The 22785-nt window shown below is 50.2% G+C and overlaps 1 protein-coding gene across 3 annotated transcripts in view; it reads left to right on the top strand.

Moving 5' to 3' along the window:
* Positions 1-22153, top strand: part of ST8SIA5 (ST8 alpha-N-acetyl-neuraminide alpha-2,8-sialyltransferase 5) — a 71605-nt gene extending 49452 nt beyond the window's left edge. For all 3 annotated transcript variants that reach the window (XM_036823775.1, XM_036823777.1, XM_036823776.1), the window contains 5 exons: positions 5756-5842; positions 9225-9369; positions 13066-13178; positions 13963-14055; positions 15198-22153. In XM_036823775.1, the coding sequence (XP_036679670.1) occupies positions 5756-5842; positions 9225-9369; positions 13066-13178; positions 13963-14055; positions 15198-15666 (907 nt within the window). In that variant the 3' untranslated portion in view covers positions 15667-22153. The remainder of the gene's footprint in view (positions 1-5755; positions 5843-9224; positions 9370-13065; positions 13179-13962; positions 14056-15197) is intronic.
* Positions 22154-22785: the final 632 nt, after the last annotated feature.

Raw genomic sequence — 22785 nt, 5'->3', positions numbered from 1 at the left:
ACGTTTAGCATTCACTGATGTCCTGCTTTGGTGGGTGAGGATTCAGCTCCCTTACCCAGCCCAAACCATCCCCCCACTTTTTCCAGTTGAGGGGTACTGCTATTTTTAGTTCTTCTATCTATAGATTGCCTAAGTAACCTATTTCTTGTTCTACCAAGTATTGGCAGTATCTCTTGATCCTGTACTTTGTAAGATGAGGCTATTAAAATTACCCCAACTTTTTAGTTCCAGCCTCTGGCTTCAGTCATCTGTGAGTTTACCTTTAGAATGTCAAGGCTGATAACATTTACATTCTATTTGTAACCATAGCAAGCCTGTTTTGGGGCTGCTATGGGCTGACTCTAAAATGTGAAGATCAGAAAACAGTGATTCTCATCTTTCTTCCTATTCATTTTTCCCCCTTTTTTTCTGGATCTTCTAGTCATCTTTTCCCTTTTGAACACTTTTTCTCTATCATGCCCCATTTTTTTTTCCTGCCTGTCCATCGACCAGGCATTCCCCCAGGGTTTCCCTTCATCCTCTTTCTCCATCCTGGACAGGCTGCTCTCTTGGTGGGTCACACACTGTTGTCACTTCCCTTCTCTGCCTCCGTAGGTTAGATTCACCTGGAGCTGCTTCTTTCTTGGTTTACTCCTTCATTTTGCTTCCACCCATCTTCAAGTAAATTCCCCCCAAATGGTGGGTGGAAGGTAAGGGTTTGAGTCCTTCTGTGTCTCAATGACCTAATTCTTCTCTTAATTTTTGGTTTGGTGGGGTTGATATTTTAGGTGAAAATCATTCACCCCCAGAATGCTGAAGACCTTCTCCATCATCTTCTGGTATCCGGGGCTGTATGAGCACGGTACTAGTTGTTCCTTTGGAGGTGACCTGTTTTCTTCTGTCCAGAGTCTTTACAGATCATGACAGTTCTGGAATATCCCGATGGTGGACCTCAGGATACACGCTCATGGAGACCTCTTAATCTGGAGCTCACTCCAAACCCTTGAACTTTCTCTTGGATTTCTTCATATTTCCTCCTCTCCAATTTTCTCCACTTCCTCTTTCTGGTACCTCTAAGAGTGGTATGCTTCTGGATGGCTCCTCGAATATCTTTTAATCTCATCTTTTCTATCTCTTTGCCCTTTGCTTCTATTTTCTGAGAAATTCCTTGACTTTACCTTCCAACCTTTCTAATGAATTTTTTTTCCCCCAAGAGCTCCTTCTTTTTAGATTGTTCTCAGAGCAATCTAGTCTTTTTTATCCCTCTTCTGGAATATTAGTCATGTCTTGGGAGAAAAGAGGTAAGTGGCTGGCTCAACCCTTCATCTTAAAGTAAAGGTGATCTCTGCATTTGTAAAGCAACTTATAAAATTTTTTTATACATATTGTCTCATTTGATCTTTCTGACAGCCGTTGAGATCAGCAGAGCAGAGGTTATTATATCTGTCTTACAGATAAAGCCGCTGAGTCTCAGAGAGATTAAATGACTTGTCTGAGGTCATATTGCCAGTTAGGGATGGAACCAGGATTCCAGGCTGGGTATCCAGGCCCCGACCTTGGTCCAGTGTGTGGCAAGGACATTGGAGGCACAGAGAACGGGGCCTGGATACTGGTAACAGTTGAACTTGGGACCCTGGCCTTCAGTGTTGCCAGGGTTGTGTTTCTGGAGGCGTTAGAGGCATTGGCTGTGCAGGGTGCTGCCCTAGGGGCCTGTGAGTTGCAGGGAGTGAGGGAGGGCAGCAGTGGGTGAGCAAGGGTGCCGCTGTGTAATGGCACCTCTCCTCCAATGTCACGTGAGCTAAAGAGGCAAGAGCTGCTGTGGGAGGTTTGGGAAAGCCGGAAGGAAGGCATCAGGATGAGGAGGGACTCCTTCCAGCTCTTTAAAGCTGCCAGGCAGTTTCCTGCCCCAGGGCCTTTGCACTCACTCTTCTCTCTGCCTGTAATGCTCTTTCCCCAGATGTTTGTGTGGCTCACTCATGCATCATTTCAGTTCTTTGTGCAAGGTTCCCCTCTTCAGGGAAGCCTTCCCTGATCAACCCATCTGAAATAGTCACTTTTCAACTCCTGATTCATTTTTCTTTTTTTTATTATTTCTTTTTTTTAAAATTGAAGTATAGCTGGTGTACTATATTATATAAGTTACAGGTGTACAATATAGTGATACACAGTTTTTAAAGGTTATACTCCATTTATAGTTATTATAAAATATTGGCTATATTCCCTGTGCTGTACAATATATCCTTATAGCCTCTTGCTTCATTTTTCTTTTTTTAAAATGGATTAACTTGGTTTTCTCTTTGTTTGTTTTCTGGGCTGCACCGAGCGGCTTGTGGGATCTTAGTTCCCCAATGAGGGATTGAACCTGGGCCCTCGGTAGTGAAAGCACAGAATCCTAACCACTGGACCACCGGGGAAGGCCCTTGCTTCATTTTTATTTGTAGCACTCACCACTCCCTAACATGGCATTAAATATCTGGGTTTGTTTTTTTTCTGGTTGTGGTAAGAATACTTAACATGAGATCTACCCTCTTAAATTTGTAAGTGTCCAATACAGTATTGTCAAATGTAAGCATTAAGTTTTACAGCAAATCTCTAGAACTTATTGGTCTTACATAACTGAAACTTTATAGCAACTCTTCATTTCTCCTTCCCCGAGCCCCTGGTTTCTATCATTCTACTCTGTTTCTATAAGACTGACTATTTTAGATACCTCATACAAGTAGAATCATGCAGTATTTGTCCTTCGGTGACTAGCTTATTTCACTTAGGATAATGTCCTCCAGATTCATCCAAGTTGTCACATATGGCAAGATTTCCTTTTTTTTTTTTAAGGCTGCATAATATTTCATTGTATGTATATAATACATTTTCTTTATCCATTCATTCATCAGTGAACATGTAGGTTGTTTTTATATCCTGGTTATTGTGAATAATGCTGCAGTGCACATGGGGGTGCAAGTATTTCTTCAAGATTCTGATTTCAATTCCTTTGGATATATACCCAGAAGTGGGATTGCTGGACCATATGATAGTTCTATGTTTAATTTTTTGAGAAATCTCCATACTGTGTTCCATTGTAGCCACACCATTTTACATTCCCACCAACAGTGTATGAGGGTTCCCTTTTCTCTATATCCTCACCAATACTTGTCATCTTTTGTTTTTTTTTGATAATAGCCATTCTAACAGGTATGATGTAGTATCTCATTGTGGTTTTGATTTGCATTTCGCTGATGATTAGTGGTGTTGAGCACCTTTTCATGTACCCGTTGACCATTTGTATGTTTTCTTTGTAGAAATGTCTTTTCAAGTCTTTTGACCATTTTAAAATCAGGTTATTTGTTTTTTTGCTATTGCATCGTAGGAGTTCCTATGTATTTTGGATGTTAACCCCTTATCAGATATATGGTTTGCAAATATTTTCTCCTGTTCGGTAGGGTTGTCTTTTTTCTCTGCTGATTATTTCCTTTGCTCTGCAGAAGGTTTTTAGTTTGATGGAGTCCCACTTGTCCATTTTTGCTTTTATTGCTTGTGCTTTTGGTGTCGTATCCCTGTATATCTGCTTCCCATTTGTAAGGTCTGTGTGGGCAGGGAGTTGTTTTGTTCACCACAGTATCTCCAGTTCCTGCCATATCGAGGAATTCAATAAATAGTTATAGAATTTATTTGAACTCAGACTTATTGATTCATTCATTAATTATTGATATACTCAACAAATATTTGCCACTCATCTGGTATGTGCCTTAGCACTGGAGTCACAGTCAGGCATGATCCCCTGCCCCAAGGTATTTACTATTTAGTGGGAAATATCAGGCATAGGTAATGACAGGTTATGGGTTTTACAGAAGGGGAAAGTACAGGGGGCTGTGAGTCAACATTTTCAAGACAGCTTAGTTTAACAGTAATAATAACTTACACCTGTAGGGTGCTTTCCATGTGCCAGACACCATTCTTAGTCATTTATTGCATTGTCTTATTTAGTAGCCTTAACAAATCTGGGTGGGTGAGCAATAATCTAGTGTTATGCCCATTTTCTAGGCAAGAAAACTGAGGCTCAGAGCAGTCACATAGCCTGCCTGAGGTCCCCTGCCTAAACTGGGTCTGAGGCCCAAGTCCCCTTCTGGTTCCAAAATCTATGTACTTAGTCACTATCCTGTGTGACTTTTCCTGCAATCACCCCTCCCCGCACCAGTCATATACTCTCTCTGTAGGTGAGGCTTGCCTGGTTTGGGAACAACTGTTTCCCCCTCCAGTTAAACACAGGGAGACACAGCTCTGCAGAATGAACCTGTTTTTTTACTTTACAGTTAAGTATTTGCCTTTTTTTGAAATCATGCACCTTTTTTGGAAGCTGATGAAAGCTTCAGATTTTCCCTAAGATGTGCACATGGGTGGACAGACAGGGGATTTTGCCTGTAATTCAGAGGGTTCATAGGTTTCCGTAAGACCTTTGGTGGACCTCAAAGTAAGAACCACAATTAACGGTAGTTTTTTGATAACACTCAGCTCCTGGGGGCTTGTCACTTTCCCATTCATGACCAAACCAGAATGACCTTTAAAGGGCTCCCCTTGCACCAGTGTCCAAGACCAGCCAGCATCTGAACCAGGCCACAGCCAGGTAACCCTGGACAACTGTATAATGCCTAACTGTGGGATGGGGAATGTGGGAGGTCAGGAGACAAAAGTCATGGCTCTGCCTTTAAGGAACTTATGGTCTGTCCAGCATCTCCCAGCATTCCTGAGAACTCCAGTCAGAGGCACCGCTCAATGGGAAAAGGGTTCCGTGATCCAATTCTTTTTGCTGGTTTCAGTCAAAGGAAGAATCCTACATGATTTAGACATTCCCTTTCCAGGGAGTGCTTTGGGATGTCACAATGCTGAGATGTTTAAAGCCAACTGGTATAAAGCCTTGCAGATGGTGGTTCAGAAAAAAGGCTTCTCATCTCTTTCTCTATGTCGCTGGAAATTGTGATCTGCCCTTGCGAAAAGAGAAAGAGAAGGGCATTGTGCCCTTGCAATGAGCCCTACTGTGTGCTGAGCACAGTGTGGGGTGATCTACAGACCTTAGGGAAGTGGTCTTACACCCTCTATAGACAGATGTTCCTGGGAGAACTGTGAAGGCCCTTGGGGGTGGGCATGTGAGGAAGGATGTTTTAAAATGTGCCAGGATTTGTTTTGATCACATATCGTAAGACACACAGGCATGCAAAAGGCTATTGTGAAGGAAGACATTCTTATGCTCACAGATCCCTAGAGACAGGAGGCACAGCACACCATGCAGGGACACATGAGGAAGAACCAGCGTTGGTCAGGAGGCAAAGGGATGAGGGGAAAGCAGAGGTGAGACCCTTTATTGTGGTTTTCGTGGAAAGGAATGGACAAGGCAGGATAAAAAGGTTCAGGATTGGCTAGTTGGAATAATTTCAGTGGGCTCTGGGGCATAAGGACTGCCCCTGGTTGTCTGATCCCTAGCTCTGGGCTGATGAGGGCAGGGACTGGTGGCTCTGTTCGTAAAGGAGGTGGTTGAGGGTGTGGGCTCTGGACTAGCTGAGGTGTGTACGGAAGGCATGCTTGCAGGAGAGTGGTTTGCTATCTCTAGGAATTCACAAGGCCCCAGATGCCAGAGAATCAAGAGTATAGCAAATTAGAAAACACAGTTAATACAAAGGACCAGCCCAGGATTTGGCATAAGGGGGAACAGGAAGGGAGCATGTTTGGGGACGATGACATTGTCCAGCCTGGCCCTTTCATGCACTCTCTGTCCTCCACTCCCAAGGGTGAAGCAGTTGGAGCTGTTCGACAGGTGGAAGAGCCTCCAGATGTGCAAATGGGCGATGAACATCTCTGAAGCCAACCAGTTCAAGTATCTATGACTCGTCTGTGCTCCCCAGCCCTTCTGCTCATATGGTCCTCCCGGCCACCCCTTCAGATCTTCCTCGTCCTGCAAGGCCAGCCCCCAGGGACATCTTCCCCAGAGCTGGCTCTGATTGGGCTTTGGAATCTGGGAGTGGGGAGGTTCTGACTCAGCACACAGGCTGAGGCTGGCGTCTTGCTGGGTGTTGTCCGCCATGTTCCTGCCCTTAGTCCTGGCAGCAGCCCTGTGTGGTCAGTGCTATTGTCTCCAGTACAGCCCCTGCCTGTGAGGGGAGGTGCTTGAGGTCTCCAGTAGGCCCGTGCGTTTAGGTACGTTAAGCATCTTCCATGGCCTCACCCCGTTCCCCACCCCGCTCCTCGGGCAGCTGCTCTAACTTAGCAGTCCTCTCCTTCTCAGAGCACTTGGGCTTCTACAGCCTAGACCAGCCATTTGAGCCCTGCTGTAGCTTATTCCCTAACTGCTCTCTAACCGAAACTGACAGGTTATAAGCTCCCAGGAGGCAAGAGCTGTATCTTAATGTTCTCCTGTCTTTGAGAGCCTAGCGGAAGTCCAGACAGTCTCTGTGATTAGTGGCGAGCTATAGGGGCCTCTCCACTCTAAAATTCTAGGAGTTAATGGTATGTTTTTAGTGCAGGGCAGACCTTATTGAATGGTATTGACAGAATCCTGGGAATGTGTGTATAAATTGGATTTTAGCAACTCAGGCTGTAGTTTGAATGTGCTGAGGAGCCATCTGCATGAAGGAATCCTACATGGGAAGCTGTGAAAAGCAAATAACACTAAGTATTTTGTATTTTCTGTATAAGTCATTTGTTCCAGTTTGTTGCAATTCTGGGCCAAGTTGAGAGGCAGTTTTAAGCGGCACGTTTTAGGAACGTACTGCAGGTGCCAACAGCCCCCAACCAGAGGCCTCTAGGAGACTGCAGAAACCCAGCTAAGGCCCGGCAGTAGTTTGCAGAGACCCACGTATCATAGACTAGAATGTGGGCAACAGGTCCAAGATCTGTGCTGTAAATGCAGCCCCAATTCCGCCTTTAGAGAGCAGCGCTACTGCGGGTGGTGCATGACGGGGAGGCCCAAGCACACCGAGGACACACTGATAAGCACTCAGCGTGGACGAGGTCAGTGAGATGCCAAAGGATGTTGTCCAGGCTGAGAGCTGGACAGAAGCCTCGCCAGGGGGATTCACATACCTAAGGAAATAATGTAGCAACGGGAAGATGATGTGGCAAGAGAAAAACCAGGATCCGCGGGGAAGCCTTTGGCAGGAATCAGCCAGCACGATCTGGGAGAGGCTCTGGGGGAGCTGAGACCTTTCTGGCGGTGGGGGAAAGAGAAGTGACATCCAGTCTTGCTATGCTCTAAATGGGAAAAGCTTCAAGGCCAGTTGGTCGTCCCCCTTAGCTCTCATTACGAGCTCATTGAATGATGATGAGATTCTTAATTTAGGTGCAAGAACCTGGTGCAGTGAAGCGGGGTGGGATGGGGGAGTATGCTAGAACACAGGCATGAGCATTCCAGTGACAGGAAAGGAATCCTGTAACAGAGGCCCTCCCCCGCCCTACTGCTTACAAATGGACACATTGGCATTCTGGTTTATATATCAGTCACTCGTGAGCTTGGTTAGTTTGAGTCAGTCTCCCTCACTTGGGTACTCGCCAGTGGGCTGACAAGATGGAGTTTCTGGACCAGCCAGATGCTGGTTTGTAATGCTGACCTATGGCTCCTGCCTGGCCAGGCCTCTGGCCTTGCCCCTGGGAAGACTCAGTCACATTTTAAAACCCAACCCTCCCTAGGAAAGACCGCTCTCTATGGCCAGCAGCCAACTGAGCTCCCCAGTGAAGTCCCTGCAAGAGATAAAGTCACAAAAAATAATGTGTGCAGCCTTCCTGGCTTTGGCAATCTGGAGTCACAGGATTACAGAGGGTCAGAAGAGCCAGCCCTGCATTCTACAGATGAGGAAACAGAGGCTCAGAGAGGGGAAGAGACCTGCCCGAAGCCCCACAGCTGGTGGGGGCAGAGCAGAAACTAGAAGCCAGGCCTCTTGATACCAGGTTGGTGGCTCAAGTTTCCATCCCACACCTTCGGTGTGGATTTTCCAGAAAGCTCGTCCTCAACTTTAGTTAGTGGTCATCATCCAGACTCCATGGAGATGGTGTTCCATTCCTCCCAGGGCTGCCCAGAGGCTGGATGTAACTGTGCCCAGAGCCAGTGTTGGGGGACGAAGGCCAGTGTGTACTGGCCCCCTGCTGCTGTTTGTGGAGAAAGTGGGTCCTCGTGGGCCCACAGCCCCCTGTGAGAGGGTGGCATTTTGCATCCTTTGTCAAATCCAGCCCCTCTGCAGCCAGGGTGGGGCTTTGGGTTCCCAGGATAGGGGAGCAGGATGTGCCTAGGATCTGACCCCATCACCAAGCCTTGCAGGCACCCTGGGAGAATACACTGCCGGGCGGAACACCAGCTGCAGAGAAGAGAAAATCAGGATTCTCTGGCCTGGCTGGCTCCCAAGCCTGCCTCACAGCCCCACTCTCCCTTGAAGGCTGTTTTTTTAAGCCTGCTTGCATTGTCTGAGCTTTAACCTCTCTGCAGCTCATGTTTGAGTGTTTTTGTCAGTGAAAACCACAGTGATTTTTTTTTTTAACTAATGAACTCCTTAAAACTTTCGGAAGCCAGGTTCCACTTTCTGCAGGCAGTCATCCAGTATCAATTTCTGACCCTCCCCTATTCCTAAGACAGTTTGTAAAATCACTGAAATGGCACATTTCTGTTGACTGTGTATGTCTTGCTTTTTGACCCCATCAGACAGGGTTAGCCTTGTCTAGAGTCAGATATGGGGGCCAAGAACCAAGGAAGAGCTCTCATGCCTGCGTTTTCCTTTAGAGCTGAATAAGGAAGCGTTTCTGGGAAGTAGTAGAAGGCTTAGCGGCTCTTGTGAAATCTCACGTGGGGAATGCTTCAGCCTGCAGTTGGCAGGACTTGGTAGTTGACCCCCCAAGTGTCTGACATTGTGCAGGATCCAGAGAGGCAGGGTCCCTGCCACACAGGGGCTTTCGTTCAAGCAGAGAGGGAGTTGACAGATGATGAAGCGAGTGATGCCCAGTCTGTGCTCTGGGCCTTTAGAGGCCAATGCGGCCAGTGGGGACAGGGCAGCTGGGAGCTCACAGAGGGAGACCAGGCTGGACCTGAAAGGCTTGGGCATTGGGAGGAGTACTGAAGCAGAGGTGCGGGGACAGGGGAAGGGGTGGGTGGGAAAGTATGGTGCTCCCTGGCCTCCCCAAGGGACCGACCTCAGTTCCATGACCCCTCTGTTCTCTGAGAGGCTCTGCTCTGCCCTGTGTCACTGGTCTCTCTCCGTCTATCTCCTGCCTGGCAGGTCCACTCTGTCCAGGTGCTGCAATGCCCCCTCCTTCCTCTTCACCACCCAGAAGAACACGCCCCTGGGGACGAAACTCAAGTATGAGGTGGACACCAGCGGCATCTACCACATCAACCGGGAGATCTTCCACATGTTTCCCAAGGTGCTGCTTTGGGCAGGGCGGTCTGGGTGGGACAATGGAGCTGACCCAGGAGGGCCCTCTGTGGCCATGCCCGTGTGGCGTGGCATCACTCAGCTGTGCCCTGCACCCAGCTGTCCTGGTCCTGGCTTGCCATTCTCTTAGGCTCAGTAGACCGTCCTCCGGGGTTCCTGGGGGTTCTGTCTGAGCACAAAGAATGCCAACTGGCTATTATTTGAATGACTTTTGGCAAGAAAGTGGTTGTGAGGTTTTGGTTATTGCCTTGCTTGCAAAGAACATCCCGAAGCTATCTGGGAGCAGGATGAAGCATTTGTCCCCAACTCGAGGGAGGCACAAGAGCAAAAATGTACATGCAAAGGTTGTGTGCACAAGAAACCTCAAACCATACAAAGTAAAGCACTGAAAGATTGATCTCCTATTGGCTGACCTTGGGCAGTCCTTTTTGTCTTTCAAGGCTTCACTCTCACTGTCTGTAACGCTGGGGTTCGGACTAGGAATAGGTTTGGCTGCTTAGAACAGAAGATCTAGAATATCAGAGACTGAAACAAGAGAGACATTTATTATTATTTTTTCCTTCACCTATGAGAAGCCTGGAGGGAGGCTGTTCATCCAGGGCCAGCACGAGGCTCCTTGGCCAGGCGGACCACAGAATGAGTGACCCACGTGAGCAAAGCGCTCAGATCACAGAACCCAGGCGCAGGCAGGCGCTTCTGGCCTAATCGTTGCACCAGACCCTTGGAGAAGGGACCCTGGAGCCTGTATGTTCAGCGGATGAGGGTGGTTACCAGCTGAAGAGGAAGGTTCCTTGCAAGGTGTTTATAGGCACCCCCTGGAGAGCGCCAGCCCAGGGCAGGGCTTAGTGGTCCAGTTTGTAGAACTGCTGGCGTTCTAGCAAACTGGGGGGCGGGGCGGGTTCAGTTCTTGCTGGATGAAATGTGAGGGGCTGGGCTGCCCTGCTCTGGGGAGTGCTAATGAAGCAAAGCCCAGGGGCTCCCTGCGTTCTTGCTCCGAGCACCAGAGTGCACTGGTATGACTGGGCCTGGGGGGGAGGGGAGCAATGGGGAGGAGCTGGAGGTGGACGGGTGTCAGACATACCCTCCCACAGCAGCGCTGGAGGACGATGGGGTGTGAGTCGTCTTTACGAGGTGGGTCTTTCAAGGCCTGGAACGTGAGACTGGTGACAGCAGGTGAACTTGCAGGTAATGCCGGTGGGTGACACACAGCTCAGGTATAACATACGGATCCAGGGAGGGCCATGGGGATGGGCCACTGAGGCCCAGGGAAGTGGAACAGGGGTTGCCAAATGCGCAGGCCATATGGTCTCCGTCACAGCTACTCACCTTTATCGTTCCAGCATGAGGCAGCCACAGACACGAGTAAGCAACAGAGCGTGGCTGGGTCCCAATAACGCTTTAGTTCCCATTAGACACTGAAATTCGAATTTTACATGTTTTACACATCACAAAGTATTCTTTTTTCCCACCCTTAAAAAAATATAAAATCTATTCTTAGCTTGCTGGCTGTACAGAAATAGGTGGTGGGTCAGATGTGGCCCACAGGCCGTAATTTACCACCCCCGAATTAGAGCATGTGATGTAGAAGTATTTCCCGAACTTCCGTAAGGTGAGTTTTCTTTGGGGGGGTTGAAAAATATGCAGCTTCTTGGGCTCCTACCCCGACCCTGAAGATTCTGATTCTGTGGTTCTGGGATGGAGCTAAGAATGTATATTTTCAGAAAGTACCCAGGTAGTTGCTGATTTACGGAAGTGTGAGAAACACTGACATAGAACATAAAAAGCCCTTGATGATCTCTCCAAAAAGGACTTTGTTTTTATTCTTTCTCTGGTCAAAGTCAAACAGTGCAGTTCCCCCCACTGGCCATGAGACGCCCTTGTTTTCCCCATCGCGGTTCCCAGAGCCTGTCCCTCCAGGGAAAATGTGCCATGAAGAAGGACAGTCTCCCACAGACAGGTGCAGCATCTCCTTTGGATTTAGCCTAATTTCTGATGATCCCATTGTAGTGGGATTTTCCGTGACGCTTGTCTGGCAGTTGGTTCCAACGGAAGTCCCAGGTGCTGACCAGGGCCACTGTCACGCAGGGCTGGCCAGCTGGTGTGAGATAGGAGGAAAGCTGCCCGGCAGCCTCTGGGTGACAGAGATGGAGGGTAACTTCAGGGCCATCCCGTAATAACCACCTGGTCCCCTTGCAGAGACACCTCTGCGCCAAGCACTGCAGTGGGTAAGCTTTTCGTCTGCTCCAGTGGTTCTCAACGTGGGCGGCAGGGAGGTGGAGACATTTGGCAACGTCTGGAGATGCTTTTGCTTGTCATGACTGGGGGCTACTCCTGGCATCTAGTGGGAAGAGGCCAGAGTGCTGCTACACATTCTACAGTGCACAGCCAGCCCCTGCAACAAGGAATGATCTGCTCCAAAGTATCAGTAGTGCCAAGTTGAGAAGCTCTGCTTTACATCATCTCAAATTTAGAGTCACAGGAAATACACGTTACTATTATTTTACAAATTACAAAATTTAATTTGTAATAAGTTTTACAAAACCAAGTCACTGAGAGCTCAAAAAACTTGTCCATGGTTTCCTCACCTTATTGTGGGGCAAAACCAGGATTGGACTGGGTCCGTTGACTAGGGTGCCCAATCCTGGTTTGACCAAATATAAGTCCTGCATCCCAAGCAAAGTGCCCTAGTCCTGGGCCAACTGGGATGGTTGGTCACCCTACCCTGGACTCTGGGTCCACACTCGTGCCCTGAGCCTGCCTGGTCCCACCTGCCTCAGGATGCCCACGAGGCCTAGAATGGGGACGTGGCCTAGAACCAGGTCTCCTAATCAGGCCAGTATTTGCTTTTCCTGCCTACTTTCCTGTGGTCCCCCGGAAAGCATGCCCAGGGAGTCTTTGTGGGCAGCCAGTGCCCAGACCAAGGTAACACACCAGCCGAGGTATGACCAGGTTGGAGTGCTGGGGGATGCTCCCTCCCAGTGCCCCCGTGGGTGCCGTCATTACTAGAGTGAGTCCTGGGCTCCCTGTGCTCAACGCTTTTTCTTGACAGAGATCCCAGTGTCCCTGCCTCTCACTGCTCCCCTGGTGTGGCCTTGCTTGCCCACCCCTGGTCGCTTGTCTCTGCTGCTGCCAAGTCCTGGCATCTGTCCCAGTCTATATGACCTTTCTATCCCAGGCCTGTGCCCTCCCCATGGAGCAGAGGGAGGGTCTGCACCTTACCCCGAGCTGAAAGGGGTGAGGCTAGTTTTAGGGCGCTGATCCCTGGCGGCTCTGCCACATCTCTGCTGCTCTCATCTCCCAGAAGGTCTGCATTAACCATTAAAATATGTGGACCAAAAGTAAAAGAAGCTGAGCTTCCACTGGGAAAACCAAAGGCAAGCAGGGTTAGCCATAACTCGTACTCTCGTCTTTCTGGAAACCGGAGGCATCCCAGGGCTTATCGAAAAAGGCTGTGGAGATCTGGCTTCCAGTTCTAGCTCATTCCTAATTGCCTGTGGAACTGAGAACGAAGCTTTTGACCTCTCTTTTCATCTGCAAAGTGGAATAACCACTTTTCTCCCACATTTACTACAAGGCTGTCTTGTGAGGCTATGAGGAGTGGAGGTGGATGTGGGCGCAGAGGTGAGAGCACCAGATGAAGGCAGGGGTGGCATTGCCTCTGACAACTGTGCCCCTGTCTCCCCAGGACATGCCCTACTACCGGTCCCAGTTTAAGAAATGTGCCGTGGTGGGCAATGGGGGCATCCTAAAGAACAGCCGCTGCGGGAGGGAGATCAACAGCGCCGACTTTGTCTTCCGGTAAGAATTGCCCCGGGTCTGCACCTGCCACTTTTACCCCCACGGCCCTCCCCCTCCATGCCTGCCCCCTTTCTGGTTCCCCAGCCTGCTAATGCTGCCATTTACGTGATTAATCCCCACTCCCCACCCCTGCAGACCTCATGCTCTGGGTGGTCCCTTCCCCCTTTAGCTCTGTCCCTTGCAAGGGGTTGAATCTCTCAGGTCCTCAGTCTCCACATCTGCAGAATGGGAGCAAATGGCATAATAGATGTGAAGACACTGAGGACTCCCAGGGGTCATGCAGATCTGTTGGTGAGGTCGTCTGGGCAGCCACCTCTCTGGTTGGGTTCCACTCTTCTGGAAGCACTGCTTGGAACCAGGGTAGTCTTGTAGCTGACACCAATATGAGCTTCACCCTGGCCTTACCTAAGCTAGACACTTGTCCTTGTATTTCTTCTTCCTTATGTAGAAGCCCTTCTTATCTCTTTGGGGATCCTCACTTACCTCTTTAGCCTGGGTGAAGAAGATAGGTTGAAAATGAGAGCTTAAAGCAAAGAGACTGGGGTTGAGGCTGCAGTGGGATCTCATGGGTCATGGATCTACAACCATTGGGCCACCCAGGGTTGGTGAGGGAAGGGGTTGAACTTGCCCTTCCATGCCCAGGCACAAAGATTCCACCCAGCTGGTTTCCTCTGTGTCCCTCCGCCCACATGATCACCAGCCCTTTCTTCCCCACACCCCAGCTCCCCAGCTCCATCTAGAATGACATACCACATGCAGTCGGGCTGCCTCGTCTCTTCTGCAGGTGCAACCTACCCCCCATCTCGGAGAAGTACACCATGGATGTAGGGGTGAAGACAGATGTGGTCACGGTGAACCCCAGCATCATCACAGAGAGGTCAGTGGCCCTCTTTCTAAACCTGTGCTGTCCAATATGATAGCCATTCACCCTGTGTGGCCACTGGGCACTATCCAGATTGAGATGTGCCACCTGTAAGTGCAAAACACACGCTTGATTTAAAAAACTTAATATGAAAAAGAGGATGGGCCATACCTCATTAAAGTTTTATATTGATTACATATTAAAATGATAGTATTGGGGGTATATCAGGTTAAATAAAATCTATTGTAAAAATTAATTTCACCTACTTCTTTCTACTTCTCTAAATGTGCTTCCTAGAACATTTAAAATTACACTTGTGGCCTGCATTATATTTCTTTTGGACAGCACTGGTCTAGACTCTGTTCCCCTAGAGATGGGCCAGAGAGCTTTCCAGTGCGTGACGGGGGCAGGCAGCTCCCTACGCAGTGTGTCCGCCCGGCAGTGGGGAGAAGCCTCATGCGAAGACCTCAACCCCCCCTCCTGACTCCCCTCCTGGGGTCTGTCTGGGAGGCCTGGGGGAGGGGCTAATGGGGTTAAAACTCCAACTGGGGCATAGTCACACCTCCAGGTCAGATGAAGGGTAAGAGGAGGGGGAGTTGTTAAATCCGGTCAGATGCCCGGGCACATTTACAAGGAGTCAGCTGAGTGAGGGAGCATTCAGAGAGGTGCGCAGTGGGCCAGCTGGGAGGGCTGTTCAGTGTAAAGAGAAAGGCGAGCGAGGGGCTGCGGTGGAGGAAGGGCTCAGAGGACAGGCAGCTGGTTTGGTGTTCTTCACTGGGGGAAGGCAGTGACAGGTGAGTCCTTGGGGAAGGCAGGACAGGTGAGTCCTGAGGGCTCCAGGGAAAGCCTCCACTCCCTCGCCCCTCCCCCTCTGAGCCCGCCCGGGCGCTCTCAGCCGTATGGGTTAAGTATTACCCTTCCCCTGCAACCACACACTAGATATTTGTCCCTTAGGGTCCAGATTGCCCTCTCCGGCACTCACTTACAAAAATATAACCGTCCCGGAGGAAGGCGGACATTCATCTGCTAAGTGACTGAGCCGAAAGAAGGCGGGGGTGGCCTTGAGAGGCTCCTACGTCCTTTGAAAAGACCCCAGGGTGCAGGGGTGGGGCAAGCGGAGGGTCCCGGGGCCCCGTCTCACCCTGCGCCCCCGCCAGGTTCCACAAGCTGGAGAAGTGGCGGCGGCCCTTCTACCGGGTGCTGCAGGTGTACGAGAACGCGTCCGTGCTGCTGCCTGCATTCTACAACACGCGCAACACCGACGTGTCCATCCGCGTCAAGTACGTGCTGGACGACTTCGAGTCGTCGCAGGCCGTGTACTACTTCCACCCGCAGTACCTGGTCAACGTGTCGCGCTACTGGCTCACCCTCGGGGTGCGCGCCAAGCGCATCAGCACCGGCCTCATCCTGGCCACGGCGGCGCTGGAACTGTGCGAGGAGGTGCACCTGTTCGGCTTCTGGGCCTTCCCCATGAACCCCTCGGGCCTCTCCATCACCCACCACTACTACGACAACGTCAAGCCCCGCCCGGGCTTCCACGCCATGCCCTCCGAGATCTTCAACTTCCTGCACCTGCACAGCCGCGGCATCCTGCGCGTGCACACGGGCACCTGCAACTGCTGCTGAGGGCGGCGCAGGCTGCCCGCCAGCCCGGCACACGGAACCTCGCTCCTCGCCTGCCCACCCGCAGGGCAGGGCGAAGGCCTGGCACTGAGGCTGGCACGCCCTCGGACGCTCGGCTTCGGGCTTGGGTCCTGTGGGCTAAGGGCCAGGCAGAGTCAGCTCCGTGCCGAGCGCCCCCCACCTGCGCACGGGTAGCGCACTGCTGGGCCACACCTCCAGGTCGCGGCCCTGGGGATTGCAAGTGAATCAAGCACATTTCCACTCAGTTTTAGCAACCAAGAGAGCACAAACTGTAAGGCCTCTTTGCAGCTAAAGGAAGGCCCCAGCGGGAACGGAAAAGAGGGAGACAGGACATGTGAGTATGGTTAAGATTTAACTCAGGACTTTGGGTTCCTGAGTCTTATACCCAGGCCTCAGCCCTGAATTGTTGTAGAGAACCTCAGAGCTTAGAGGCCAACCCAGCGGCCAGACCTTCCTGTGGGGACAATGGCTCAGAGAGGTCCAGGGATTATCAACCAAGGTTCCACCAACCGAGTCCATTAAGCGGCGCTGTGAGATCTGATGCAAGGCCTGTGTGTTATGATCTTCACCAAGACACTGTCAGCCAAGGAGAGCCACACCCTTCAAACACATCCTCAGGCACACACACAAGTCTTGGTGCCTCCAAGTTCAATCCTGCGTTTGATCTTTTGATGAGAAGGAAATAAACCAGACCAGCCGTTTGCACTAAGGTTTCCAAGCCAATGTTATCGACTCAATAAGTGCTTAGCGACTTGCTTCCTCTTCTGTTTCCTTATCTTCAGCTCTGTTTTAACCAGGAGTTATTTATAAGATCCGTCCCTCTGTGTGTTCCTGAATACTGCAGAATCCTGCTGTATAATGTTCCTGAATTGGAACCGTAAGGCTCCAGACTGGAAAGCGCTGACATGTGACTGGTGAGCTTAGCGATGGAAGTGAACCATGGTCTCTGACACCAGCATCACTGAGGTTCTACTGTAAAGGCGGGACTTCCCACAGCACTCAGCCCGGTGGCCTTCACACGCATGGACCCACAGGGCCTCTGCTTTGGGAAGTCAGCTGTAGCTAGGCTAAAAGGGGTTCACATGTCATTTCACATCCCTTTGCTTCCCCCGTGGTATTTCCACCATGAATGCGGCTGTGCCTAATACACACCGTTGGTGAATTGCCTTAGAATTTAGCTTTGTGGAATCGTAGAATATTAGTCCTGAAAGACCTTCAGCTCCCTCCCTCCTCCTTCCTTCCCTCCCCCCTCCCTTCTTTCCTCCCTTCCTCTTTCCTCTCACCCTTCTTCCCTTCCTCCTTTCTCCCCTCCTTCCCATAAACATTTCCCCAAGCCTATTCTGCTTTGGGTTGGGGCCGGGCTTGGGAAGACATGATGACACATAAAGGCAGTGTCTCTGTCTTCTAGGAGTGGAGGGCAGACCATAGACAAATTCTGGCCCCGCCCACTGGGTGTTCAGAGGGGGAGGGACTGTGAGAGCACAACACAGCAGGGAACGGGACCTTTCATCCGATCACCTCATTTTACAGGCAGAGCAATAGGCCCAGCTGGTGAGAGACAGGAGGGCACAGGCCTTGTCCCGGGCCCCCAGGCTCCCCATCCAGGGCAGAACCCCTTCCTCTTGCCTGGATTTCATGTTGGTGGGCCAGTATGGAGCAAGTGCTTCATGCACGACACTGTTCTAGATGCTGGCCTTGGTTCTGAGCTCTGGTCCTCACTGGGAAACCCTGGGGCTGCTCTGAGCCTGTCTGCTTGTCTGCAGAGCAAGGAAGTAGCCAATGAGGTAAATTAAGCCCAAGCACTTGGCGAACCAGGAAACACTACTAAGGATGGTGGATGGTTATGCTTCCTTGTGCTCTGCCTATTTCTCCGAAGGAAGGAACGTCTGGAAAGATTCCAGTTAACTGAGGTTTCCAGCCACTTGTTTATGGTTAATTGAGCCCCTTTCTTGAAACTACAGAACGTCAGAACTGGAAGGCTCTTAAAGACCATTTTGTCTCACATAAGGAAACAGGCCCAGAACAGGGAGGTGATCTGGGTCAAGTCGTGCCAGGGGCTGTATTGAGTGCCTGCTGAGGATAGAACCCTCTGCCAGAAGCCCTCTGTTTCTGTTCCAGATGGGGCAGTGTTTGGGGGCAAGAGCCTTGGTGAGTCAAATACCACGGTTCTCACAGCCAAGGGTGTCATGGGCTGGTGTCTGCCCCAGCCAGGTCCCCTGTAGGGGCTGGGGATGGAGCATCATGACCCACCCTGTGAAGGAGCTGGACTCCTTGCTCTCGGTCCTATTTAAGTCTCTGGGTCTTAGGGCAAGTCCCTTCCCCTCCCTTAGGGTCTCCGTTTCCTCATCTCTACAACTAAAGGCTTAAAGAATATCCCTAGGGTCTCTGTAATCTTTAGTTTTATTTAAGTTTTTGGAAGTACTCATGATGTATGGATCTAAGCCATAAATAATATTTATTACTATAATAGCTAAGATTTACTGCACGCTCATTCTGTGTCAGGCCCTACACTGGGCACTTTCTTTGCACTGTCTCCTGTGATCATCACAAGACCCCCTTGGGTAAGAAGGCTCCATTGGGCAGGTGGGGAAACTGAGGCTCAGAGCCATTCAGTCTCTTGCTGATGGCCAGGCACCCAGTGGAGGAAACGGCACCTGCGTCTGTAGAACCCCAAAGCCTGTGCTCCAAACCTGTCTTAGCCGCTTCCTAGCCAGTGTCACCAAGGCTGGAACAAGAGGGATCCTGACTGAGAGGCCACTGTAGGGTGGTGCTGGGCCCCGCTCTAGGGACAGTGCTCTGGGAGGCTGTTATGGGTCCAGGAGGGAAGCTGCTTGTAGGTGCTCCCCCACCCATCCAGCCCTGGCCCTGGCAGCAGTACAGATGCACCCACAGTGCAATGTATGCAGGGGAGTTGAGGCCGTCTCCACATTTTGCAGAAGGGGTACATATTAAAAGATAGCATGTTGGGGGACTTGCCCAAGGCCACATGGCTGGCTAGTGACTCAACTGGGACTCAGCCTCCTGACTTCCAGGCTACACGTTTCTCCTGCAGCCAGTGTTTGTAGGCAATGCACCTTTTCAAAGGCTCAAAGAGACCTGGGCATTGACTCAGGAAGCCCCACCCCACCACTTTCCTCGCAACTCCACCCCCATCCCACCATGCAGACTACCAGTGACACTCTTGTATAAGGGAAATCAATTCCCCAAAACAAGACAACCATCCTGTCTTCCTTTGTGCTAAGCCCACTGCTCCAGGCTTGAAAGGCAGCAAAAACAAGTAAACGACTCGGTGCTCAGCCAAGCAAAAAGGAAGGTGGCTCAAGGTCAGATGTGGCCTCTGAGACCGTTTCAGCAATGCTGCTGCGGCAACTCTGCCCACTAATCGCCTGGTGCTGCAGAGAGCAGGGAGCCCATTGCCCTTGACTCTGCTGAGTATGGGGGGGAAGCGGTGGCAGCACTTCCTGACAACGGAAGGACAGCACAGAGCTGGCTTCAGCCAGGCATTCAGCAAATTGTTACTGAGTGCTCATTTTGTGCTGGGCATCGTGTGAGGGGCTGTTGAACTAGTGATGAGCAGAATGTAGCCCCAGCCCTCTTGGAGCTTATGATCCGGTGGGCATGTCCAGATGCTGAACTGAGTCCCCCAGGCACACGTAGGAGCTGAGCTGAGTGCTAGCAAGTCTGGGCTCAGAGACAGCACTAGAGGAACACCAGGCCATGCCGGGGTCAGTCCTGAATTCTGAAGGCTGGCAGAATGATTGTAATTGTCAAAGCAGTGGATCCATGTCAGGCCTCATCCTCAACATCCATGTGACGTGTGACAGGGTGACCACACTGGTCTTTTGAGTCCTCTCTTCCTTTTTATTTTTTTTATAAGGAACCACTTTCCCCCGACTTTCCTCCTGACTCTCTGAACGCTCCTGCTCAGGCTTCTTTGTTGACTCATCTTCTGTGAAGCTTCCTCAGGGTTCTTCTCTCTTTCTAGGAGCATTTCTGCAGAAATCACATCTGTTCAGCCTCAAATCTCTCCTGTCCTTGCATCTTACATCCCTCTCCTGGAGGCCGTTTCTCCCTTGGAGCATCAGGAACGCGCTTGCCGTGGCCGTCTGAATGTCTGTACCTGCTCAGCATCTCAGACCTCACATGTCTTCAACTGGTACAGTTAAAAGGACAATCTGGATTCAAAGTCATGTGCCCTTACTTACTAGTGACCTTGGGGGAGCTACCAAAGCCCCTGGAGGCTCTGATTCATCAGCTGAGGTTGAGGCCAGGACACCAGCCTCACCAGCTGTGGAATAGGGTTGCACAATGCCTAGCACAGTGCCGGCACAAACTAGACACCCAGAGAGCAGTTTCCCTCTTCCTCCTTTCTTCCCCTGCTGAATGGCTCTACCACATCACTGGCCCTTCAGCCCCAAACCTGGGTCACTCTTGGCTCTTGTTTCTCCTTCGCTTTCTATGTCTATTTGTTCACCAAATTTTATCAATTCTGATTCATAAATATCCCTTGAATTCATTCCCTACCTGCATTCCTTCTGCCATGGCCCTAACTCAGACCCTTTTGACTGACCATTCTGCCTCTAGAGAATTAACTTCTGGAAACACCTTTGGTGGAGCCCATTGCCATCTTATACCATATAGTCCAGATTCCTTACCCAGATGTGCAGAGCATGTCCCAAGCTGGCTCACTCACCTTTCCAGAGACCCTCCTGCCAGCACCATCCCTCTAATACTCCTCTAGGTGCTGTGCCTTTGCACAAGCTATTGGAAATGCCTGGAATGGCCCCACATTCCAACCTCCTCCCTCCTCCCCTTTACCCCACCACTTTTGCAGATAATGTCAGGTGATGGTCCCCGCCTCTTCCCCTCTGTGAAGCTGGGCTGGGCACTCTCTGTGCTTCTGCAGCAACCATCACTGACTTCTGTTAGGACGTCCTCACAGCATACTACATGGGTGCCCCTGTGTCCTTGCCCGAGGGCCTGTCCTTTCCCCAGGGGAATGCACTGTATCTGGCTCATCTTGGTGCCCTCAGCACTGGCACAGAGCCATGTGTTAACTATAGCAGCGGGGTCTCTGGTTAGCTGGTGGGTTCCAGTGGTTCAGGAGACCCCATTAATAAACCGAGTAACACCCTGGGGTAATTGTCAGCTTAAGAGAGTACTCTGCTGATTTTTTTTTTGCCTGGTACCGTCTATGTGGGAAGCACTGAGCTATACAAAGACTTCCCCACCTGCCCTTGGGGAGTTTGGGGCGCAGGAGGCTGAAATGTCCCTGTTGCAGTTGCTTGCCGGTTCCATCACCCAGTCTCCGCTACCTTCTTTTTGCCTCCTCCCATTATAATCTTGCTCATCTGCTTCTTGCCTGTTCTTCAACCCTCTTTCTCTAGTTTAAACAAAAGAGGGAAAGATTTTCTTTTTTCCCTTCCCTCCTTCAGAACCATAGAGATTTGTCAGGATCTGAAATCGCTGTGCTGAGGTACAAGCTGGGTAGCAGTATACGAGGGACTTATCAATAATGGCTCAAGAACAAGTGGAAAGTGCTTTAGTTATTGGCTGGGAAACAGATGAGTTGAGCTTTGCAGAATGTCCACTCCAGTTGCCCAGTGGAAGGCCAGGAGCTTGGGGGTCTCCCTGTGGGGAGGGGATGGTGCTGCTCTGAGCTCAACACACACCCTGGCCTCTCTCCCTGCAACCAGGGCACCCTTCTAGGAGGAGGCTGGCTGTGGCTTACAGCCAGGTGAGGCCAGGCTCGGGTGTGCCGATGCCCAGGGTGTGCCCTGTTCTCTTTGTTCTTTGGAGGGCTGGTCAAGCCAGGCCAGTCTGAGGTTGATTACATCCTACAAGGCGTCCTGATAAAGCAGTGTGTTCTTCAAAGGGTAGACTGTAGATCACCTGTATCAGAATCCCCTGAGTGTTTGTTAAAACCCCTGCCTCTGGACTCAGAACCTGGGGGAGGGGTGGTGATGCTGAGCAATCAGCACTGTGACATCTCCCGGTGGGTGGTCTTGGAGCCCATGTCCGCTGGGGAACTGGGCTCTGCACCGCTTGTGGGTCAGTGGCTACTGCCAGGTGAGTGGTGATGTCTGGCTTGATATTCAGACTGGAGCCTTAAGTGATAAAAGAGCAACACCAAGAATCTGGCACACAACTTCAGCGAGTTCTGGAAATATGAATATAAAATATAGTCCACTATTAAATTAGCAACAAAAATTAACTGCTCAGGAATCTATGACACTTATGAAATCTGTTTTGGCCTTGACACTATCAGAGATTTTTTTTTTTTCTATTCTTCAACTGTGGTAAAATATACATGAGATTTACCATCCTAGCCATTTTTAAGTGTGCAGTTCAGTAGTGTTAAGTTGTGCAGCCAATCTCGAGTTCTTTTTTAGTTGCAAAACTCAAACTCTATACCCATTAAAGGACAATTCCCCATTTCCCCTCCTCCCAGCTCCTGGCAACCACCACTCTGCTTTCTGTTTCTTTGAATTTGACCACTCTAGGGACCTCGTATAAATGGAATTGTACAGTATCTGACTTTTTGCGACTGGCTTATTTCATATAGAATCATTTAGATATAAGCTGTTCTCAAATGACATGAACTGTTTTTAGTGTCCCTATAATAGGATTCTGATTTTTGCCTGGAGCAGTTGTCCTGGGCCCTTGGTTGGTCCCTAGCTTCTGGCAACCTCAGCATCCTTTGCTGAGGGTCAGAACAGTCCTGGTCTTGCTTTGCTAGCTTGGCTCAGCTGTGCGGGCCAGCCAGTGTCCTAAGAGGCAACAGCACAGCTTCTATAAGTGTTTAGATATTTCCCCTGCATGGTCTCTTCAGTGAACCTTCTTTTTTTCACTAGAGAGACAGAGAGACAAACATACATACATACATACATACATACATACATACATACATATATTACCGTGACTTAGCTCTTGGCACAAAAGCCAGAAATCAGTGACTGTCTCTCTTTCCAGTAGGGGGATGGTTCCCTTGGCAACCAAGTAACTCATTTTTTTCAACTAAATGACTTGCTCAGCTTTGAGGTAAAAGTTTTATTTCCTCTAGAATTATAGTTCTCAACCTTATATGCACATTGGATTCAC

This window comes from Balaenoptera musculus, chromosome 14 (genome assembly GCF_009873245.2).
Source record: "Balaenoptera musculus isolate JJ_BM4_2016_0621 chromosome 14, mBalMus1.pri.v3, whole genome shotgun sequence".
Classification (NCBI taxonomy): Eukaryota; Metazoa; Chordata; class Mammalia; order Artiodactyla; family Balaenopteridae; genus Balaenoptera; species Balaenoptera musculus.
The sequence above is the reverse complement of the archived record's forward strand: the minus strand, read 5'-3'. Positions and strand labels throughout refer to the sequence as shown.